This window comes from Lynx rufus, unplaced genomic scaffold, assembly GCF_022079265.1.
Source record: "Lynx rufus isolate CCGP_SWC_20201006 ecotype Redwood Valley unplaced genomic scaffold, mLynRuf1.p SCAF_11, whole genome shotgun sequence".
Lineage (NCBI taxonomy): Eukaryota > Metazoa > Chordata > Mammalia > Carnivora > Felidae > Lynx > Lynx rufus.
In genome coordinates, this window is record NW_025814825.1 from 15,940,807 (window position 1) to 15,965,038 (window position 24,232).

General features: G+C 38.3%; 1 protein-coding gene across 2 annotated transcripts in view; it reads left to right on the forward strand.

Annotated features, from left to right (window-relative positions):
* The first annotated feature begins 229 nt into the window (after window positions 1-229).
* The window catches only part of ADK (adenosine kinase), a 531,760-nt gene continuing 507,757 nt past the window's right edge, over window positions 230-24,232 (forward strand). The window contains exon 1 of one of the 2 annotated variants that reach the window (XM_047072998.1): window positions 230-295. In XM_047072998.1, the coding sequence (XP_046928954.1) occupies window positions 231-295 (65 nt within the window). In that variant the 5' untranslated portion in view covers window position 230. Of the gene's footprint in view, window positions 296-22,170; window positions 22,319-24,232 lie in introns of those variants that run through there. The other variant, XM_047072999.1, reaches the window with a different exon arrangement.

Below are 24,232 nucleotides of genomic sequence, written 5' to 3' on the forward strand. Positions count from 1 at the left end.
GAAGAAAGTGGGTTTCACACCATGTGGACTCAGGCGCTCGTACGCAGCCTAACTCAGTCTGGGGTCCCCATACAGCCGGGGGGGCGGGACCAGAAGGGGGCTGAGCCAATGGCTGTGGAAGGAAGAGACACCAAGAGGAAAGAGTCAGGAGAGGCGGGGTTCGGGGAGAAAGGGGCGGGGATGAGATAAGGGAGGTGGGGCCAGAGAGCAGAAGGGGTGGGAGTTCGAAGATGGCTGCGACCGAGGAGGAGCCGAAGCCCAAAAAGCTGAAGGTGGAGGCGCCGCGAGCGCTGAGGTGAGCGCTCCTCGACATAGGGTGGAGGGTGACGGCGTCTGCAACTACCCGGGGCCCACGTAGGGTTTCACGGCCCTGGAGCCGAATGGTGTCCTCGCTGTCGGCTTGGGGCCAAAGCTCACGATCCGCAGTTTACGGAGCTGCCCGCCAGGCTGCGACCCTTTGCCCCGCGCCCGCCCAGTTTGGCAGAGTCGCCGCCTGCTCGCTCCGGCTGGTCTTGGCCAATCAGGACACTGGCCGGGGAGAACCTATCTGGCGAGGTGCAAGCTGCGGGCGCCACGTGGGAGCTCCCCCCGGCTGGGCTAGTGGGACTTTGGATGACCTGACTCGTGCAGAGCTGAGTCCAACCCTGCCACCTCCTATTTTCTGGGGGATAACGAGGAGGAGGTCCAGCGACTGCTCTACCCTTGGGCAAAGACAGAATTCTTAGGGATTTTTAGTAGTGTCGCGGAAGGGCGCCTTGACCTTTCTTTTTTGTACGCACTCTGAAAGTTGACATCTTTGAAGACCTTTTGCAGGCTTGGCGGGACGGTTTTGGGCTGAATAGATAGGAAATACTGATTTTTCTTTTTACTTTTTGGCAGCAGTGGAGATAATTTTGCCCCAACACCTGCCTCACATGATGTTGTAATTTACTTATAAAATGTTGTTTGTTAAAGTATTCCTTCCTGATAAGTATAAAGTGTAACATGCACAGTCCTTGATGATTTTGAAATGTTTGTTGTAAGGCATTGATTTTTATATGTAAGTATAGACAAATTGTTTTAAAACTATTGGGATATTCCTTGATTATACAAGACAAGTCTCATTTTTTCCAAAATCATCCTTCACCTCCAAAAGAATGAAGCATTTGTAAATGAAAGGAGAAGGTCAGTTAGAGGCCTGATACTGTTTTCAAGCTGTTTTGGATGGATGGTGGCCGTATCTCTGCCAGTGCTTTAAAAAAAAATTTTTTTTTTAATGTTTATTTTTGAGACAGAGAGAGACAGAATGCGAGCAGGGGAGGGGCAGAGAGAGGGAGACACAGAATCTGAAACAGGCTCCAGGCTCTGAGCTGTCAGCCCAGAGCCGGACACCACGGGGCTCGAACCCAAGAACAGCGAGATCATGACCTGAGTGGAAGTCTGATGCTTAACCCAGTGAGCTACCCAGGCATCCTTCTGCCAGTGCTTTTAATGTATTCCTACTACCCTCAAAGGATTAGTTTGCAAAGAAATAAACTTATTTTTTCTTTTGACAACTCAGAATGTTCTCAATTTTAAAATAAATGTTTATTTATTTTGAGAGAGAGAGAGTGAGAGACAATCCCAAGCAGGCTCTGTGCTATTAGCTCTGTGCTATTAGACAATCCCAAGCAGAGCCTGCTTGGCTCTGTGCTAATAGCACAGAGCCTGACCCCTGAGTGATCCCACTAACAGTGAGATCATGATCTGAGTGGAAAGCAAGAGTCGGATCCAACTTACTAAGTTACCCAGGCGCCCCAGGATGTTCTCTTTTTATGTTAAGCTTTCAATCCATAGATTGAAAAAAGCATTGGCTTTTTGAATCAGACCTACCTGGGTTCAAGGGCATGTGCTTTCCCTACTCTGTCCATTACTAGAGTATTTTTTTAAAAGGTACCTCCTTCACAAAGTTTCCTCTACCAAATTGGAAGACAGATGCAACTTTTCCTTTCTATCCTACTAAACATATGGTCCTTAGATTTTTCTCTTATGCTGACACATTTTCAAGGCATTTGCCTATTTTGCAGGTGAGGAGATTGAAGCCCAAATGAAATAATTAGTTAAGGAACTGAAATATGAATCCAGAGCATCTGGATGCAAGTCCATTGTTTGATTCCATTGTCAGCTTTTTTTTTAATTAATTTTTAAAAATATTTGAGAGAGAGAGAGAGAGCAAGAGTGAGTGGGGCAGGGGCAGAGAGAGAGGGAGTCACAGAATCTGAAGCAGGCTTCACGCTCTGAGCTGTCAGCACAGAGCTGATGTGGGGCTCGAACTTATAAACAGTGAGATCATGACCTGAGCCAAAGTCAGATGCTTAACAGACTGAACTACCCACGCGCCCCCAGTGTCAACTTTTATATAGCCACCCAAGAAACACTACTCTCTGCTATGCAGCCTTAAAAACAATGATAAATAATAATATTTAACATTTAGTATGTATGTATCAGGCACTGTTTCAGTAGTTTACCTGTTTTAAGTCATTCAATCCCACAACAACCTTACAGGGTAGATACTATAATTCCTTTACTAAGGAAGAAACAGGCATAGAGAAATTAAGTAAATTGATCAAGGTCACCTATCTAATAAGAGTTGGGGTTGGGATTTTAATCCAGGTAGTCTGATTCCAGGCTTGTCCTCTTAATTACCATGCTGTATACTTATAACTTCAAGCAATTATCCAAAAACCCTTGAGAACTGTTAACTCAGTTTTTGTTTCTCTATTTTTGCTTATTTTTTTTGTTAATGTACATAACTTTTTATATTGTTGCAATATATAGGTGTCTCATACTTAATTTTTTTTTTAAATTTTTAAAAAAAATTTTACATGCAAGTTAGTTAGCATATAGTGCAATAATGATTTCAGGAGTAGAATCCAGTGATTCATCCCCTACATATAACACCCAGTCCTCAACCCCACAAGTATCTTCCTTAATGCCCCTTGCCCACTTAGCCCATCCCCCCATCCTACTTAATTCTTAAATATATTGAATGTATCTTATATGTCATTGTGTTTATTTAAAACTTGTGAAAGTACTTGGGCTCCTAGCTGGCTTAGTTGGTACAGCATGTGACTCTTGATCTCAGCGTCATGAGTACAAACCCCATGTTGGGCATAGTGCTTACTTTAAAAAACAAACAAACAAAAAAACCCACCCCAAATTGTACAAGTCCTTAGGCAACTAAAAACTCACTTTATATAATAACCTATTTAGTGCCACTTGTAGACATGAAGTTAAAAGATTAGACACTTGAGTACTTGGACAAATCTCTTAATTTTGTGTGAAGACCTTTGGGGATTGGCTATTCCTACTTATATTAATTTGGTTTTAAGGGTTGCAGTGTGATAATGCACTGATTGGTTGGATTGCATGCATTATCTATGATGACTGGTTTGACAGTTAAGAGGCTAGCTACCCGTTTTGGTTAATTTTTCAGGAGAGTGGCTTATAAAGCCTAAGCACAATTTAATGTGTGGAATTAGACAGTGAGGAACAAATGAATGTATGATATATGTTTGTAGGTGTCAGGTAGAAGAGTTAGAACTTTGAGAATTTCAGTTAGCTCTGGGGTAGTAGTTCTCAACCAGGGGAAATTTTGCCTCTTAGGGACATTTGGCAATGTCTGGAAACATTTTTGGTACGGAGTGCTACTGACACCTAGTTAAGTAGAGTTCAAGGATGCTGCTAAACATCCTACAATGTACATGAAGCCCCCAACAACAAAAAAGAATTATCTAGATAACATTAACAATAGTGTTGAGACTGAAAAGACTACTCTAAGGGAGAGTATTTGACAAGTCTAGCCTCCCTTTTTCAAATATCCATTATTTTTCTAGGTTGGATTGCTTGTCAGGTTGTAGCAGTTACTAAAGCTGCAGAGAAATAAGCAGGCTTTAACATGTTTTCACGTGGGGTTGGGGAACAGAAGGGAATATTGAGTGCCAGATATTATACTAGGTGTTTTATATATGCTATCTCCTTTAATCTTCCCAGCAGCCTGTGAGGTAGGTAATACTCCTTGTGTCACCGATGAGGTATTTGGGGCTGAAGGAAATTGAGAACCATTTTTGGGAACTGATCCCTAGTTGAATATATTCCACGATGAATACCTGTATTTAGGACCACTCATTTTCTTTTCTCTCCTTTGGAAATCTCATCCAAGTTCATTTCTTTAGTGGTCATCTCTAAGAGGATCCTGTTCTTTTGAAAGCTTATTGAACATGTGCCAAGTCTGTTTTTTTCCAATCAGTCTTTAAGTGGCTGCTATTTTAGGAATGGTACTAAATATTAGGTGCTAATATGTAGAGAGGTAAGACCCAGGCACCATCCTCCTGGTGGGAAATGAGTAAGGGTTGGGAAAATGATACCTGAGCATTCTGAAATATGACAAGGAGTTAACCAGGTATGAAGTAGGGTGTTTGGCTTTATAGGAAGGTTTGTTTGGAGGTAGAGATGGGAGAGAGCTGCCTCTGTAGGGGAACTACAGATGGTTTGGTCTGACTGGAGCAGAAGGTAGAGGGTATCCATACTTTGTACTGGACATGTACTGGATCATATTGCTATTGCTAAGTCCTTAAGTTGTCAGACCCTAATTTTAACTGTCTGCTGAATATCTCCTTCTGAGTGTCTTGCTGGCTCTTCAAAGTCATGTATATCAAGCTAAATCTGTCTCTTGTCCTAAATGTGCACCTTCTTACATGGCTCCTACATCTGTTAATGGCATCACTAATTCTTTCTCCACAGTTTGGAACCTAGGTATTTGCTTCATTTTCCATCCACATATGATTATCAAAGTTGATCTTTCTTCTTCAGTAATGTCTCATAAACACCTTTCCTTTTCCATTCCTGCTGCCACAACTCAAGTGTAGACTTTATCTTGCTTACATTTGTTGGCTTCCTAACTAGTCTCTCCACCTCCAGTGTCAAGTTCTTCCTAATCTTCTTGAGACATAGCTGTACTTATTCATCATAGCAAATATTTGTAATTTCTGAAGTTGATGTTAGGAAGGGTTGAATCCTAAGAACCAACATCATAACTTACTGACATTAGCAATTAAAGATTGTTCCAGGTCATGACTTTTAGTAACATTGAAAAGAAAACAAACTGCAATTCTCCAATCAGCAAATATTGAGCTTTTCTCAAATTATTGCTTCCTAACCATTTCACTTCCACGGATTCCTTTTATTCTTTCCCTCTGTGTCCTGCCTTACTAAGGACCCTGTGTTTTAAAAATTGGATAGTAAATATAGGGAGAAAAGGCTAAGTATCTTAGGTGACCAAGTAATAGTTTTAGTAACCCTTCTTCTAAAACACATTTTTTTCTCTTTCAGAAAATTCTCTGGAAGATTAGTTTTACAAACTGAGCACACTGTTCTAGGAGCGCTCTGTTGTGAGGATTAAATGAGGAAAATATATGCAGACTGGCAAAGAGAAAGGGTGATTTGTACGTCCTTAGTGTGTTGCACAGTGCCTAGTCCTTAGGAGTGATTCAGTTAATGTTTGTTGAATGAATTATTAGCACAGTATAGAGTGACACTGATAACCTTCACTTTTTTAGACTTTATATTTTTAATAATGCAGCCTAAAATTGAAGATGGCTCTTTTTTGGATTATACTGCATGCTGTTCACTTATATTCACAAGTGTAATCCTTTATGATTAAGGCTTTGGCCTATGAAGGAAAATGGAAAACAAAAGTCTTCTGAGGTACTTTGTATGAATGTCCTAATAGGGTGCTTTCCTGGGCATTATATACTAGGACAGAGTGAGGGAGGTGGAGAGAGAGCAGGGGCAAGCCTGCATGGATGGTCCTGGGTGTCTAGGGGCACATGGGAAATGCTTAGAGCTCAGGGAAAGTGGGAAGGGCTCTATGAAAAAAGATAGGCATTGAAAACCGTGTTTCTGATTTTAGGTATAGGCCTAGACTGAATAACACTAAATAATATATAAGGCTGATATACTACTTTCTACCTGGAATACAGCTCCACTTCCCTTCCGTCACTTAAGATGCTGCCTGTGTGCAAAATGTTCACAGTTAGGTGGAATGAGAGAGGGAGAGAGAGAAAGAGAAAGAGAGAATCAGAATTATAAAGAGCATTTTGATCAGGATGGAAGGCAGTATAGTGATTAAGAGCGTGGTCTCTGGTATCTGATATCTGGTTTGACTCTTGGTCCTTATTAGCTGGTGATCTTGGAACAGTTGCTAACTGGCCTTGTGCCTGTTTTCTCACCTATAAAATGGGTATAATAATAGTACCTACTTCAAAACATTGTTAAGAGGATTATATGAGAAAATAAATATAAAATTCGCAGTCCATAAGTATACAATAAATGTTAGCTGTTATGGTATTGTTTATCCTACTGTTGACTCTCTGCTCCAAATGCAGCAATTACAAATTTAAAAAGAAAACAGATACAGCTATATTCAAGAGCAAGATAAACATATGCAGGGACTAAAACGGGAAGGAAGTATGCAATTAGACTCTGGGTTCATGAGCTGGTGGAAATAACTGTGTAGGGGAAGAGGTGTCATAAAGTGGATGAAACTGGGAGCTGGGCTGGGCCTGGATGAAAAGAAGGCTGAGTGCCTTTACTCCTGGCTGTTGCTTTAAAAAGCTGTGGACCTAAAGTGGTGGCACAGAGACGGCTGAGCTGCCAGATGGCTCAGAATTGGGAATTGTAATTTCCCCACTATCAAAAACATGTTATGAATCAAAAAATAAATAGCTATTTAAAAGAATAAATGGAGTTATTGAAATTAAAACAAAAAATAGGTTGATCAAACTCTAGACCAAACATTTTTGAAGGGAAAATTAGTGAATTGGAAGATAGTACTGAGTAATTCGCTCAGATGTAAAATAGAGAAATAAAAAGGAATTAAGAGATACAAATATCAATTGAGAGGCAACAACTTAACATCTAACTGGGTTTTCCAGAAAGAGGAAATAGTGTGAATGGTGGAGAAGATATATTAGAAGAAATGATGGCTGACAATTTTCCAGACTTTAGGACCAGCATCCTCAGGTTGAAAGGGTATTCCAGGTCCATAGTAAGATAAAAACAAAAATCCGCACTAAAATTATGGAGATTTGATCCTAATTATTAATGTGTATAGAAAGAATCAGACAATTTAGACAACATCCCCAATTTTTTTTAATGTTCATTTATTTTTGAGAGTGAGAGAGACAGAGCACGAGTGGGGAAGGGGCAGAGAGAGAGGGAGACACAGAATCGGAAGCAGGCTCCAGGCTCAGAGCTGTCAGCACAGAGCCCGAAATGGGGTTTGAACTCATGAACTGCAAGATCATGACCTGAGCTGAAGTTGGACACTCAACCAAACTGAGTCACCCAGGCACCCCAACAACATCCAAAATTTAATAGCTGTTATCTCTGTGGAAACATTGTGGGTTATTTTTGTGTATTTATTTATTTTTTTTGTATTTTCCAACTTGTTTACACTGCACGTGTATATTAGGACTCTGGATTTTAAGCTGGAGAAACTTGATGTGCGCTGAATACATATTTTGGGTGGGTGCTGAGTAGCTAGATATCCCCATTACAGAATGGAACTCTGAGATACTAAGTAAATCTGAAACTTTATAAAATAAGTAGTATAATGGTTTTATTACTGGTTGTAATCTTTTTGTCTATATTTCTGAAATCCCAAAAGCTCTGAAAACTGGAAGTTTTAACTTTTTTAAAAAAGTTAATTTTTTTAAAAGTTAATTTGGCAGCAAAACTTGATATGAGGCTCTCTGTAATATTTATCTGCCTTATACAACTGTATATGTTTTGTTGTAGAAATACTAAGTTTGTTAATGACATGCTTGATGAAACTGTGGGTGGTTTACAAAGTACATAGTACATACAGTATATTATCTTCCTAAAAGCCATAAAATTTGGAATCTCATAAAATTGTGGCCCCAAAACATATCTTGCCCAAAAAATTCAACAAAAGGATTGTGGACCTTTATTAAAATTTTAAATTGCTTTTAAAACTTTGCTATTGTGCAGAAACATGAATTTCTTATTAGTTGCTGCATTTTTCCTGAGGTTCCCATTCAACACATCTATGATTTTAAGTATTTCAAAGATCTCTTCTTTTTAGCCCTACCATAATACTGGTCACGTATGTCATGGGGCGCCTGGGTGGCTCAGTCGGTTGAGCGTCCGACTCTGGCTCAGGTCATGATCTTGCAGTTCGTGAGTTGGAGCCCGGCGTCGAGCTCTGTGCTGACTGCTCAGAGCCTGGAGCCTGCTTCGGATTCTGTGTCTCCCTCTCTCTCTGCCCCTTCCCTGCTCATGCTCTGTCTCTCTCTGTCTCTCAAAAATGAATAAACGTTAAAAAAAAAAAATACTGGTCATGTCGTTAAGTTATTAGTCTTTTCTTCCTGTAAAATACTGACTGACTAAAGATTTTTCTTCAACTTTTGTATCTCAAGATTTAGAAGGCTTATTTCACTGAAGTGGTCTTTACAAACTGAAGTTTCACATGCCACTTGAAAAGATACTTTTTGAATATTTTCCAAAGCAGATTTAAAGTTGTTACTTTCGCTTACATGTTTTATTTCTGATGTTTTTGCTTGAATTGTTTGTACTTGTGGCCTCCTATGATTTGTGTTCATTTAGGAAGCAATGTAATTAGCTTTCAGCATAAGAACATCTGAACATGTGAGTTTCCATTTGCATTTTGGTTTTCATTGCGTGCATGCTGATTTCAGTGTCTTTTCTAGAATAGAATAAGAAAATATGTACAGCATTTGTCTATGGGGAAAATTCCTTCAGAAGTAAATATACTTCTATGTAAACATTTTATTAAGGCCCTGTGGTCAGTGTTTTCTTTTTTAAATATAAAATTGCTTATTTGGTGGAGGAATACATTTTCTGAAAGAGTGCATTTACAAAAAAGATCTCAGTGACCTATCAGAATGATTAATCTTTTTCCTGTGGTTTAGCAAGTCCTTAATTAGTGACCCTATTTGAATGTAATTAGAACTCTAAAAACATTGAGGATTAGCAATACTGTTCTTAATTTTGTAGGGTACTGTGTAACATAATATGCTGTGTAACCAATGGATAATACCACAAAATGGTCTTTTAAAGGAATCTGTCTCTGTTGACTCATCCAAGAGGGGTCACTTGGAAACAAAATATAGCTGAAGAATCAAATTCAGATGTCTTGGTTTTCTCAAATTCCTTTAGGCTTGATATAGCAATAAACTGTTTTACTCTTTGAGCCCTAGAGCTGAAGTCTGAAAAACCATGTAAGTTTTTGAGTAAACAAGTTGAAATACAAGAAAATTATTTCCTTTAAAAATAAACAGTTCAAATGTGTTGTCTTTGAAGTTAATCACATGAGAAATTTGAACATTTTCTTGTTTTGTAGGCATGACTAAGGGTAGTCTTAGGTTCCTCCTAAAATAGAGTTTTTCAGAAATTGTTTTTCCTAAATGGAGATGAAACCATAGTTATCATTTTTAGTTTAGATTTGTTGAAGATTAAAGCTGTTAAGCTGTAGAAGTGATGCAGGCTTATACCCTGGGTTATGTCTCTGTTCTTACACACTCAAGATGAAGCGACTCTAGTACAGATGGCTTGTTGATGCACATGAAAGTATACTGACAAAATTCTACTTGTTTTACTTAGCCATTGCTTACCCAAATGTATAGAATTGGGTGGTTTAGATTTGAAATAGTACAATAAAACAATTACAATTACATTGTTTAAAGTTTTTTAATTTTTTAATTTTTGTGTTTTGAGAGAGTGATCAGAGGAAGTGCGGAGAGAGAGGGGAGAGAGGGAGAATCCCAAGCAGGCTCTGCACTGTCAGCTCACAGCCCTATATAGGTCTAGAACTCCAGAACTGCAAGATCATTATCTGAGCTGAAATCAAGAGTCTGATTGAGACTGACTGAGCCACCCAGCTGCCCCCATAGTTACATTATTTTATTCAGTAAGTAATATTCAATGTTTAGTATTAAAAATAGTATTTTAGTAAAAAAAAAAAAAGGAAAAAATTTGTCTTTTTTGGGGGTGGGGAATACAAACCTGTGTTTGAATGTTGTAAGGGTGCTGTATAGAGAAATACATACATTTCTAGACTTAAACTCACAGATCTTTAGTTATCTTGGTCTACCCTCCTCCATTAGGCAGCAGTTCCTTCTTTAGCACTCATTTCCCCTGTGTGTGCACCATTCCTCCCCTAGGTTCAGCACAAATAAGGGAAGAGGAGTACATTTTTCTACTAATGGAAACACTCACGCGCGCGCGCACACACACACACACACACACACACACACACACACACGAGACCTTTGACTTATGTGAAGCTTGAATAAACTACATTCCTGAGAAGATTTGTTAATATCCGGTAGATATCAAGTCCAAGCCAGAGCTCCTTAAATGATTTGTTGGCCTACATGTTGAATCTTTACACTTATAAAACAGATCTGTATACTCATAAGCAAGCTGTTCTAGCCATTCCTTTTGAGCAGTTTTTCCAAAGACTGCTGGGAAATGCTGGCGGGAGTGAGGGTAGGAACAGGGGTGGGAGGAGATGACTGGGTGCGAATTCTCTGGTAGGGTGGGACCTCACAGAGCTGAGGTTTTCTGCAAATTGTGGAGTTGGGGTGTGAAAACAATAGCATATTTCAGCCAAGATGTGCCTTTGAAATTGTAATTTACAATTTCATGTGATTTTTAGAACCTTTTGAACATATTTTAGAACCGTTAGATTGTTAGTGCCTTAAAATCAGTCTAATATTTACATAGTAGAGGAGAGAATTGAAGCCCAGAGAGATTAAGTGGTATCAGTCAGGTAACACAGCTAGTTACTTAAAGCAATTAAGTATTTGAGTTGAGATTTGATCCCAAGTCCTATAACTTCCTATTGTATTTACCCTCCGGAACAAGAAACGAAGTGCCTGTTTTCTTTGAAGTTTGTTCCTTTTGAGATAAAATAACATATTTAATGATTATATCATGTGCTCTTACTTACCTTTTCTTACTGATCCTCACAGGAAGGGCACTAGATAATTGTCTTCAACTGAGGAAATAGACCCAGAGAGGTTAAGACTCCCTAATTAGTGAGCTCTCAGTTCACACCCAGGACCTACAACTCACATTTCCTGCTGTTTATATTACATTTATGAAGATACAAATTGAGAACTTGTCAAAGTGAATTCTGTGTGTCCTAGATAATCACACTATTTAAAGAAATTCGGTGGCACTGTGTTTAGTAATCTTGTTTAATTTTTGTCTTTCAAGTTCTCTTATTAACCAAACATATGTAGCCCTTCCCCTCAAACCCCAAGAATAAATAATACTGTATTCCCTTGTGGAATATACTTCAGTTGGTTAACTCATTGAACTTGACTTTTGAGCAGATTTCCAATTAAAAAGCCTTGAGCAAACCCAATTTTGCTTATGTTTAAGAATTAAACTGTTCCAGTTAAGAGAACAATATCTAATAAGTTTTAATTTACTTTGCAGATTTTAGACTTTCCCCTGATATTAATAATTTGAATCTTATGTCCCAAATGTTATTAATTATTATAATAATATGAAGTAACTTATTGTTTAGAAAGTGTAATATATGCCCAAGATTACACAGTGAGTGTCAGAGATAGGATTCAAACCTGAATCTGTCTTATTAAAGATTTTTAATAATTAGCTATAATATTCAGATATTATGTAAACAACAGCAACAGGAATCAACAGTAATTTGTATGACTAAAAAATTAAGCACACCCTTTGTTTCAAAAATTATTCCTATATTATAAATGAAACAATAACTAGTAATCGTCTGAAAAGCTGTTAATCTTTTAATACTATTAGTAATTTCAAATCCTGTGAAAATGTTCTACCAGATCTGAGATGGCAGTGATGAGAATTTTTTTTCATTAAAAATGACCTATAGTCATAATTAGCCTTGGATCTCATACAAATAATAATAATAAAAATCAACTTTTAATAGAAATGATGAAATGTTCAGTTAACCTACTTTTAAGAATAGGACTACAACATTTCATTAAATTCATATAATATTTAAAACCTCAATTCCATAATGCTTGATAATCATAGAAAAAAGAAAGTGGGGGAGGGAAATACAGCTCTGTGAATAGGAAGGGGGAGGTAAAAGGAAGTGATAAAAAAGAGAAAGGCTCAATTCCTCTTAGCTATTTCTGATTTCTGTATAATCTCCAGCCTCAGACACCTCATCTTTTCAGCTTTTCACTCAGCCCTGAACTGTGTGAGTTTGTGAGAAACTTCTTGTTATGAATTGGGTCCTAATAAGGTTTTTGTTTAGCTTTGTGTATGTACCTGTGAAGTGAGTAGTATAAATTAAAAATGCTTTTCAAACTACATCATGAATCAATTTAGTTGTAGCATAACTGGTATTTTATAAAAGGAAAACAGAATAGAAAGTATCAGTGCATTGAATATAGTAAGTGTTAAGTATTGCTTTGTGAAACATTGTTCAGTTAGGTATAAGTATAGTATATTAGGTTGCAATGCAAATGTATTTTTCACAGTGTGGCTTTCTATCCCAAAATTTAGTGGCTTAAAATAACAACCATTTTATGAGTTCATGATTTTGTGGGTCGGGAATTCAGACGTGGTTTGACTGGTTGACTTTTCTGCTCCATGTGGTACTGACTAGGATCACTTGGAGGTATTTAGCTGACCACAGGTCTGGTCTGGAGTGTTCAGTTTGTCCTTACATGCTTGATGCTTCATTGAAGATGGCTGGAAAGCTTGGCTCAACCTGCTTCTCTACCTCTCTGTGTAGTTTGTGATCCTCTCCATGTGGTTTCTTCAACCTCTTTGTTGGGCTTCTTACCTGGCAGTTCAGGGCTTTAAGAGACCAAGACAGGAACTGGCAGTCCTCTTAAGGCTAGTCTGGAATCTGTTATAGCATCACTTCATATACCCTATTGGTCAAAAAGTTCTAGGGTAAAATTCAAGGGGAGGGGGCATAGACTTTTGTCTCCAAGAAATTGAGGCCATTTTTAATCTGCCACAATTATGGTAGAGTAATTTTGAAAAACATGACTGAATTATATTTCCAAGCTTTTAATCTGTTATTGCCCTTTGAAAGATGATTACTCTAATAGTCTTCTCCTCCCCATTGGGAAATATTATAAGTCTATTTTTGTTTCAAAGTTCAGAATTTATGTATATTATTTTTCCACGGAATACTGATTATTTTAGGTTTTTGGAGAAATGATTTAGGGGCGCCTAGGTGGCTCAGTCGGTTAAGTGTCCGACTTTGACTCAGGTCGTGATCTCATGGTTTGTGAGTTCGAGCCCCGCATTGGGCTCTGTGCTGACAGCTCGGAGCCTGGAGCCTGGAGCCTGCTTCAGATTCTGTGTCTCCTCCTCCCTCTGCCCCTCCCCTGCTCACTCGCTCTCTCTGTCTCTCAATAATAAATAAACATTAAAAAAATTAAAAATAAAGAAACGATTTAAGGTTCAAAAGTTCTGTGAAGTCTTAATTTTGCTACCTAATACTTCCTAAAATGTCTGTTTGGCATGCAAAAGGAGCTGCCTTCTTACAATGCCTAAAGATTACATTTGGATTTAATAACTCCCTTCACATACAGGCAGTTTGAGGTTCTTATGTTTTTGTTGAAACCAGAATGAGTGAGAAATCTGCTTCTGTTTCCCACCCCCCTTCAGTAAAGAAAACAAAAACGTTGAATAAAAGAAAAGGTTAGAGGGGCACCTGGGTGACTCAGTCAGTTAAGCGTTAGACTTCAGCTCAAGTCATGATCTCACGCTTAGTGAGTTCGAGTCCCACGCTGGGCTCTGTGCTGACAGCTCAGAGCCTGGAGCCTGCTTCAGATTCTGTGTCTTCCTTTCTCTCTGCCCCTCCCATGCTCACGTTCTCTCTCTCTCTCTCTCTCTCTAAATAAACGTTAAAAAAAAAAAACTTAAAAAGAAAACATTAGAAACTCGTTCCATTATTTATAAAACAACCAAATAGAAATGATTATTTCTTAGGACATTTTTCAGATAAAACTGCATATTCAATTTGAGACTACATTTATTTTTACTGTTGTAAAGAAAATGGTAGGGACTAGGACTTAGAAAAAGAATGTACTAAGGGCTATCTAAGTTAATTTATTTTTACATTGGAACCTTTTGTCAACATTTGTGTTTTCAACTTCTGAGTCTTGAAAGATTTTGATAAGCAAGGCCTCAATAAGGCCTAAATTAGATTCATACAGCTGAATGTCTAGGATGGGGGATTTACTTAGCTTGATAGTAAATTTAGCCATTTGCTACTCCTTGTGTACCCCTAAGTTCTTGCAGAGTGGTTAAAAATGTTTTTGTCAAAAACCACCCTTGTGATTTTGACAGAAATGAAATTTTGAAAAATGAAGAGGTCTAAGAAATGATTCTTGGCTTTAATTAGGAGTCTTGGTTAAATTAAAGATTAAAATGGCAATTCATTGGCTGCTCAATCTATTTAAGAATATATAGGAACAAAGGAAGCAATTTCTGAAAATATTTCATATGGTGCTCTAGCTAATCAGAAAACTCACTGAATCACTGCATCTTGTGGGTGAAATCATGGTGTGGTGTTCTAAAATTTGGATATTTATAAAAGTCTCAGACTTTTGGGTTTACTCTAGTCACTGTGTATAGTGGTAATGAGCCCCAGTTCTGCAGTCAAACTACTAGAGTTTTGATTTCTGTTTTGTACGTGTGACTTTGGGCAAGTTATTTAACTCTTTGAGCTTCAATTTCTTATCTGTAAAATGACAATAATAAAATATCTCCTGATATTTGAGAGGTAAAATGGGATAGTACTTGAAAGATAGATAGCATGGTGTCTGCCACAAACTATGCACTCAGGAAGTTTTACTTCTTATTCTACTTATGTATATACCTATGGCTGCTAGCATTTGACTCCAAGGATGGTTTCTTGTGGTGGTGTTCAAATGAAACTGCATATACAATTCTGGACATTTATTTTTAGTCTATCAATAGAAAACAGTAGGCACCACGGAGTAAGAAAGACTAGAAGGAAAAATATGTTTCATAAGTCTCTATCTCCAACCCTGACCTCTCCAAGAGCTCCAGTCTTCTGAGCTTATCTTGTGCTTTCTCCATGTATCTCAATAAACAGCACCATTTACCCAGTTTAGTCCAAATTTGCCCAATGTGATCTAAAATCTAGGAGTTGCTCTAGATTCCTTCTTTTTCCTTAGTCTCTCATGTCTAGTCCACCAGCAAGCCCTGTCATTCTGTCTTGAAAATGCCCATCTTCTTTTATGTCCACCACTATTGTTTGTCATCTATATTACTATAATAGGCTTCTAATTTGGTCTTTCTGCTTTCATGTAATCCATTCTCTACACAATAACCAAGGGTGATTTTTGAAAACAAAATCAGATCATGTTATTCATCTATTTAAAACTTAATTACTCCTCCTGTAGTCCATTCTCTACACAATAACCAAGGGTGATTTTTGAAAACAAAATCAGATCATGTTATTCATCTATTTAAAACTTAATTATAGTGGTTTCCTGTCATGCTTATAACAAAATCAAAACTTCTTAGGCTCATAAAAGCTAAGATGATCTGCTTCTTGCTCTGACCACAAACATTTCTTCTCTCCCTTGCCTTTTTTCACACTGGTCTAGGCATCATTTTACTGCTATCAGTAATGGCCTGCCTCCACCTGGCTTTGTCTTGTCATTCATTTCTCTCCTGCTGGAAGCCTTCCCTGACCATCTAAAGGAGCCTGTCTCTACATTGAACTGCTGGTTTTAATTCTCTGCATAGCACTTATGATCATTTGATGTTCTTACTTGTTTGATTATTCATCCATATCCCCTCACTGGAATATAAGGGCAGTTCACGTTCTTAATTGTGGCTGAATTTCTAGTGTCTTGAGCAGTTGAGTAGATATTTGTTGAGTTAATGAATGAATAATTCTGAGACACTTGGCTGGCTCAGTCAGTGGAGCATAGGACTCTTGGTCTCAGGGTTGTGAATTCAAGCCCTATGTTGTGCAGAGAGATTACTTAAAAATAAAATCTTTTTAAAAAAATGTTTATTTATTTTTGAGAGAGACTGAGGGACAGAGAGAGGGAGACACAGAATCAGAAGCAGACTCCAGACTTAGACTCCAGGCTCTGAGTGCTCAGCACAGAGCCCGACGTGGGGCTTGAACTCATGAACCGTGAGATCTGACCTGAGCTGAAGTTGGACGCTTAACTGACTGAGCCACTCAAGCGCCCCAAAAGTAAAATCTTAAAAAAAAAAAAAAAGCTTGTTTGTAAGTACCGTATACCAGATCTATAGTGAAATAAAAATGAGAAAAATTTGGTGTTTTTTGTTTTTTTGAGAAATAGAGCACGAATGGGGAGGGGCAGGGGGGAGAGCAAGAGAGAGAATCTTAAGCAGGTTCCACACTCAGCGCAGATCCAGACAGACAGACTTGGGGCTGTGTCTCACAACCCTGAGATCATGACCTGAGCTGAAACCAAGAGTCAGTTTCTTAACTGCCTGAGCCACCCAGGTGCCTGAGACTATTCTATAGAAACTATACTTTATAAGATTCTAACAGTACTTTGGGAAGAGCTGTTCTTTATTTTGTGATGTGTTTCATACATTTTTATGTTAAGATGCCCTTTCTTTAATGAAATGGTAGTGATATTCAATTGCATAATTTAAAAATGTGTTCTTGTCAGCATAAATAATTGGGTAGCACTGTTGCCCTCTACCTTTAGATTGGAGGTTTTCTTTGAGTTTCAGAGATTTGTAGTTCACTGGAAATAAAGAAGCACTGTGTAGGTGTTCCTGGGAGGGAGGTTTGCTAAGAATTCTTACTAAATAAAGTTCAGTCAATCAAATGTTATTATATTCTTCAAATTCTCCTGGGAAATAAATCATCAGGTTCCATTTAAAGATAAAATTGTTTGAATATGTAATGTTAAAGTGAAATGTGACATGATCTACAGATAATCATTAAAAGAAAAAAAATAATAGGCCTCTTTTATATAATGTCTTTTGGGGAAAAGAGTAAATACATTTAGCAGTGTTTCTGGGAATAATCTTGTCCATAATGAAAGATGACTAAAATTGCCTTAAATTGATCAACTCTTTAAAAAACAACCGAAGTTGTATTGAGACACAAGTGAACTTTTTTTGTTTGTTGATCAATAAAAACTGAAAGGGATTTGAGATGTCACCTATAACAACCTCCCTTGTGTTTCAGGTAAGAAAACTGATAGTCAAGGTTATACTGTTTTTTGTTAGGTCCAGGATTAGAATTCCCATCTCTTTTTTCCCAGGCTCCTGAAACTTAGGCTATAGCATGCTACTTATTTTTAGGAGAAAGTCTTAAGAATTTTCTCTTTTTGGAGGATATAGATTGTTTTAGAAAGATTACTTTATTAGCATTTTCATTTATATTAAATGAGGAGATGTGTTTTTAAGTAATATGCAGGGAAGGCATTCCACATTCAGTGTTGTGATAGCTGGCCTCATAAGGGCTATGTAGAACTCTAAAAGTGGTATTAATGCTTTTAACTTTTGTCAAGGTAAGATTTAAAATTAACCAAGAAAATCATACAGACATTTTTGTTATTCCTGTTTTAAAGAATAAAAATGAGAATAAAATAAGCCCAGTTCCTCTAAAAATAAGGGTATTTTTGATGAGTTGTGATTTAAAAAATACATTTTAAAAAATGGAAAGAATAAGTTGTGAATTTTTAAACCATTTCAGAAAGATAATTAAAATTTAACAATAATTACAAAAATTTTACTTTAGTAAAACCAATATATAATAGAAAGTTTATAATCAGATCAGTATGAAAAAGAAAGATTACACATAATCCCACTCTCCAGAGAAACCCATAATGACATATTGGTATATTTCTTTCCAATCTTTTTTCTTTGCATAATGGCATGTATTTTTTTTTTAACATGGTCAAGATCACATTTGACATTCCTTTTTTTTATTTTGCTTTTTAATTTAATATATGATAAATATTTTCGTACATCCTTAAAAAGCCTGTGAGGGGCGCCTTGGTGGCTCATTCGGTTGTGTCTGACTCTTGATTTTAGCTCAGGTCACGATCTCCATGGTTTGTGAGTTCGAGCCCCACGTCAGGCTCTGCACTCATAGCACGGAGCCTGCTTGGGATTCTCTTCCTCTCTCTCTGCTCCTGTTTCACTTAAGGGTGTGCACACACACATTCTTTCTGTCTCTCAAATAAATTTTAAAAGTGTCTGAAAACATTTTGCAATAGCTCTATAACATTCTTCTGTAATTTATTTAACCATTACCCTATTTTTTGTTATTTAGAATATCATAAATTTTTTTCTATTAATGCTGAAATGAATAACTGGGTGTACAAATCTTTGTTCACATTGTTCTATTTTATTTATGATAGTTGCCTAAAAAAGGAATTGGTGACACATACTGCCAAAAAGCTTTCTAGAAATGTATTAATTTATACTCCCACTAACAATGTATGAAAGTGCTTGTTTTATTGCACCCTTAACAACAAACTGGTTGTGTTTGATGAGAACTTTGCTATTATTTTGAGGTTTGAAGCATTTGTTGAAAAAATTTCGGATGGTGGGTCTACATACTGTATTTGTTTATGCTACCCAAAGACACTTAGCTGTTTGGAGTTAGTTGTCTATTTGCTTTTACAGTGGCTGACTAACCACATGGTTAAATAAAATAGAGTATTTACTTACCTATCTTTCCAAGAGCAAACTATTCTGACCCACTTATCTTGATGCAACTATTTATTTATTGATGCAACAATTTAAATTGTAAGGTTAGTGAAGGTTAGAAATTTCAGTTGGCCATTTTTTCCCCTAAAGTGAAAAGAATTCAGTTGAAATAAGTTACTTAAAAAATTGATCAGGGGGCACCTGGGTGGCTCAGTCAGCTAAGTATCTGCCTCTTGATCTCATCTAGGGTCTCCATCTCAGGGTTGTGAGTTCAAGCCCTGCACTGGGCTGCATGCTGGGCTTGAAGCCTACTTAAAAAAAAAAATTAATTAAAGAAGTTTAAATAATAGTCACTCAGTAGCTGCATGTGAAGTGTGTGTGTGGGGCGGTGCCGGGGGATGTGGGGAGATGGGGGGAGAGATGGGGGCGGGGGAGATCGGAAAGGTTGGGTGGAAGGGGAGGGTAGGGAAAGATTAGAAAAAAAGTGAAAGAAAGGCCTAGGAGAGAAAGAATAAAGAGAACTTCTGCTTTTGCCTGGAAAAACTTGTCTTTACTTTTGTCCCTATCTTATTGACTCAATCACACAGGAGCCCTGTTTGCTGAAATAACATTTTTATGCCTATACCTGCTGAAATGAACTGGTACCTAAATATGTTTTAAAAGAAATTTTTTGAAAGTTGTGTAGACTGATTATGAGTAAAAAACATTTAAAGTTTTGATTGTTAGATGAGAATGTGATGTAGCTTTACTTTGGTTAAAGATTTGGATAGTACAGACCCTTATCTTTCCTTAATGGCACAGAATTTAGTATATTTTTGTTAAGTAAAATTTCGAATCTAGAAGCTTAAGAAAATTAATATTTTAAAAAACTTTATTGTTAAAAATCAAGAGCGGGAATCACTGAGTATTTTAGGCATGAGGAAAAGTGCATTTTGTTTTTCACAGGGCTAAGTTCATGCTAGCTTTCATATAATGCTTCCCAGAGATGTAATTTTAACCAGTGTGATTATAACAAAGTAGTACTTACCCATGTGCCAAGGACTCTAATAGATACTTTACTAGAATTAAGTTTTAATTTTCACAATGCCCTGAAAAACATGAGTGGGTAAACTGAGGGACCGATAGGTTAAGAACCAGTCCAAGGTCATGCAGCTAGTAGGAAGTCAAGCAGGGGCTCCAAATCTTGCCTGTCTTGCTACCTTTACAACCTTACTACTTAACATGGCCCACAGACCACAAGCACTTGATGAAATCTGAATGCATAAAGAACTGGCAAAATGTTGGCCACAAGACCTATTGAGTCAAACTCTTTATTTTAATAAGATCTGTCAAGTGATGTGTATGCATAATAAAGTAGCACTATACTACATCCCATATAAAAATTACATTGAGGTTTTGAAATCCTTTCTAAGGATTATTCCTGATTTAACTTTAGTTCATATGGGCTATCAACATTTTCCACTTCAAATTGCTATTCTGTTGCCTCTTTGATTCAGATCTTGTTTAATCCAGAGGAACAATTGATTTGTTCTGCTTGTGGACATTTGGTCAAAGTCTGAATCAGCCAAGCATAGTTCTGGTTTTAACAGCCTTTAGTCCTGGACTGAACGCACCAGATTTATAGTCCATGGGTTCATTCTGGATATGCATTTCCCAAATTAAAGAGAACAATGCTTTAAAAAAGCATTTTTGAATGAACCTTGAAGTCTTTTGAAATATTTGATGTTTTAGATGGTTACCAAGGAACCACAGATCTGAATAAACTGGTCTGCCTACTAATTTTATTTTGTGAACATAATTATTCTGTCAGAGGGGCAATGATAGGTAAGAGAAGAAGGAAGTCTAACTTAGAATATCAACGTCCAGTAGAAATATAATTCAAGACGCATATAATTTTAAGTTTTCTAGTTGCCACGTTAAGAACGTGAAAAGAAACAGCTGGTATTAATCTTAATATATTTTAACTCAGTAAAGCAAAATATTAATGCAACATGCAATCAGTATAAAAATTATTACTGAAATATTTAATATATTTTTTTGTACCAAGTCTTGAAAAATTTGGTATGTATTTTATATTTACAGTGTCGCGATTTGGGTGCTAAATTTTCAACAGTTAAAAAGTGAAATGTAGTCCAATGAAAACAAAATTGTGTTTAATGGAAAATATTTTACATTGCTCTATTTTTAAAATTTAAACTAATTAAAATTAAATAAAATTAAAAATTCAGTTCTTTCGGATACATTAGGCACATTTCAGTATCACATGTTGGGTTGTGTTTCTAATATAACTGATTTCAGACCTATGGCATTGATCACACCCTGTATGGTCAGTAGTGAATGCCACTGGAGGCTGTAATGAGTTAATATAAATATTACTTTACAGAGAATAAAGAGGGAATAAAGAAATGCTATTTAGGTCATAAAGCCTGTATTGCTATTACTCCCTCCGATCCTTACCGCAGTTGAAATTTACCTTTTATTAGTGGTTCAGAATCAGTTTCTTAACCCTTTAGCCCCACTAAATTGTAAGGTTAGGGCCCCGAGTTAGGGTCCTTCCAATTCCCGCCCGGCCCCCCCCCCCCCCCCCCCCCGCCTCGTGGCATTAGTTGCTTGCTTCAGAGCTCTGCATACTTTTCAGAAAATTGTGGTAATCCGACAGTTAAGTGTGGCAAGCAGTATAGTATGAGTAGGTTAATTTGACCCAGAGGCTTTATAACTATATATGTACCTGGATTACCTGCGACTTGCTAAAAATACTAGTATCTGGACTCCACCCTTCTAGATTCTGATGCACAAAGTTTAAAGTGGGCCCTGGAAACTTCTATATTAAATAAGTTGTTCTAAGTGTTTCTGAAGTCCGAGAACGTTTGGGGACAGCTGGACTCAGCAAATGATTCTTAAAGGCTGCGAGTTCGAATTTAACACATCATGCTGTGTTGCCACACATTCGGGTTGCCACGCATTCGATTTTCCCCGGGCTGAGGTTTCCCAGGAGGTTGCTGCTTTTCTTCTGCACATGGGTTTTTTCCAGGCTGTTAAATCCCATCCCCGAAGATTGCCCTGACAGCGTCCCTGTCCCAAGTCTTGTTAAAGCGACCTGAGCTTGTGGAGGTAGAGCGTGGCCATGTGACTGACAAACCAGTTGCCAGTTTCGGGCGGCCATTTTTGAGGCGGGCACCCAACCTCATGCCCCATAAACCGGGTATAGGGGGAACGCTGTTACCAAGACTCAAGATGGCCACCGTTCCCACTAGCCCCTCGGCTAGCCAGTGGGCCAGGCAGCCGGCACGAGACGGCGCGGGCGGCTCGCCTTGGCCGGAGGCGCCCCCGGCTCATCTCCGGCCACCGGCCGTGGGCGGAGTGCCCGCCTCCTCCCGGCGCGGCCAATCAGCGCGTGGGGCCGTCTCGGCTGGGGCCGCCGGCGTGCGGGGTGTGTGAGGACGCGCTCCCGGTCGCCGAGTGCCTGAGCAGAGGAGCAGTTACCGTGGTACCTGCTGCTGCTGCTGCTGCCGCTGCTGCCGCCGGTGCGGACACAGAGCTTCGGACGCGAGCGCTGGTGCGTGGGGCAGGAAGGTGAAGCCATGACGTCCGTCAGGTAATGAAAGAGGGCGGCAGTCTAAAGTGCTCGCCTGCTGGGCATTAGCCTCCCGACTGCCGAGAAGTATCGCCCCTTCTCTTGAGTGGTCTGGAGCCTCCCCGTGGCACGGGTCTCCCACACGTTGCAGCTTCTCTGCACTTTTCAATTTGGCCATTTCTGCTCTCAGAAGTTTTTGGGTTTTTGGCACATGGAGGAGCCCTGTAACTAGCCGCACCGCTGAGGTGACCCTCGTCCAGATGCCGGGGTCTGAAGCTTGCTTATGTGTGTAGGATTTCTCATGAAAAAAATGTAGCTATCTTTCCCCCCTAGGGGTGACCCAGCGCCTGAGGAAGTGTGACGTGCACGGTGTGTAGCTATGCCTGCATGTCATGCGTTCTGACAACTTCGTTTGTGGCCATGAGCAGACCTGTATATTTGGCCCTCTCTGATGCAATTAGATCGCCCCCGGGCTGTGAAATTGTGTGCCCCTAAAATGTTTGTTTATGACTGGAATTAGTACTCTGGCCAGGTACCATATGTTTACTTACTTTTTTCTGAAATTCACAAGTGAAATGACTTTTGTGAGATGGTAGATATATAATGAGAGCGCTGAACAGATTAACCCCCAGTTGCTCTTCCAAAGTTGTGATGGTTTCTTGCTTTTTCTTCTTCTTCTTCTTCTTCTTCTTCTTCTTCTTCTTCTTCTTCTTCTTTTTTGGTTAATGGTGACGGATTAATGGGCCACTCCACTTTCTGCAAGTAGCATTCTCTGAATGTTTATGCTAATGCGACTACTTATAAAAAGAGATAAATTGCCGTATTTACCTAGTGTTCTGAACTGCCTCTTTTAAAATAGACCTTGGCAAAAAAACCCAAAAAATATCAAAAAACAATAAACAAAAAACCTTGGCGATCGTTGTCCCAGAGAAAGGGAGGCCCTAGCACAAATGTGAAGAGAATAAAATAAATTAATTTTTGGTCTTTGAGCTTCTGGCAGCCTAAGCCCTGGTGATTTAACGGTTTCTCAGTGGTAATTTTGAACTACACGATATTTAAGAGATGACTTGAGAACCTCCTTCAGGTAAGATAAGGTAAGATGCAACTGTGCTGAACTCGGATACAGTTTCTTTAATTGTATAATTTTATACCAACATAGACAAAGAGTAATTACCTCATTACGCAGAAGAGGAAATTCAGGTGCTAAAACTTGGAGACCCACATGGGAAGGTTTCACAGTAAGTTATACTGGGACATGAGAATCTAGCTTTTAATGTTAATATTTTAGGATGTATTAACATTATGCTGTCAAACCAAGTTAGTCCCCCCCCTCACCCACTTCCATTCCCATCCTGGCAGCCTGCTGCTAATTAGGAGTGTGGGTCAGATACTTTTATGTTAAGCATCAGTTCTTATGTGGACTTAATTTTAATTGACCATTGTCTTCTGGCTACTCTTGAGTGGAGAAACACAAATCTAAAGCTTCTGTTGGCAAGTGGCAACAGGATGCATGTTTTAATGTAGAGGTTGAGAGGTTGTTCTGTTCACAAGACTGAATTAAAGGTTGACATCAGCCTTATTTGACTTATGGAAGGATTGATAACTGCTAATAGTTAAATTTATGCTTGTTTCTTCAGATGTTAGTTGCATTTTATATAGCCTTGAATTATAGTGGTGACTCAAAAAAAAATTTTTTTTTAGGTGTTATCTAAACCGGATACCACATTTACACCTGAGGAAACAGACCAAGAAAAGTCGAGTGCCTTGTACCAAATCATTTAGTGGCAGTTAGGAATTGAATCCAGACATCCATGATCTAGTGCACTGCGTGATGCTTTTATAGGAACAATATACTACTTAAATTTCCTGAAAAAGCTGCTTCTGTGAACAAAAATTGTCAAGTATTATGAGAGACAATTATAGCAACTCTTGCTT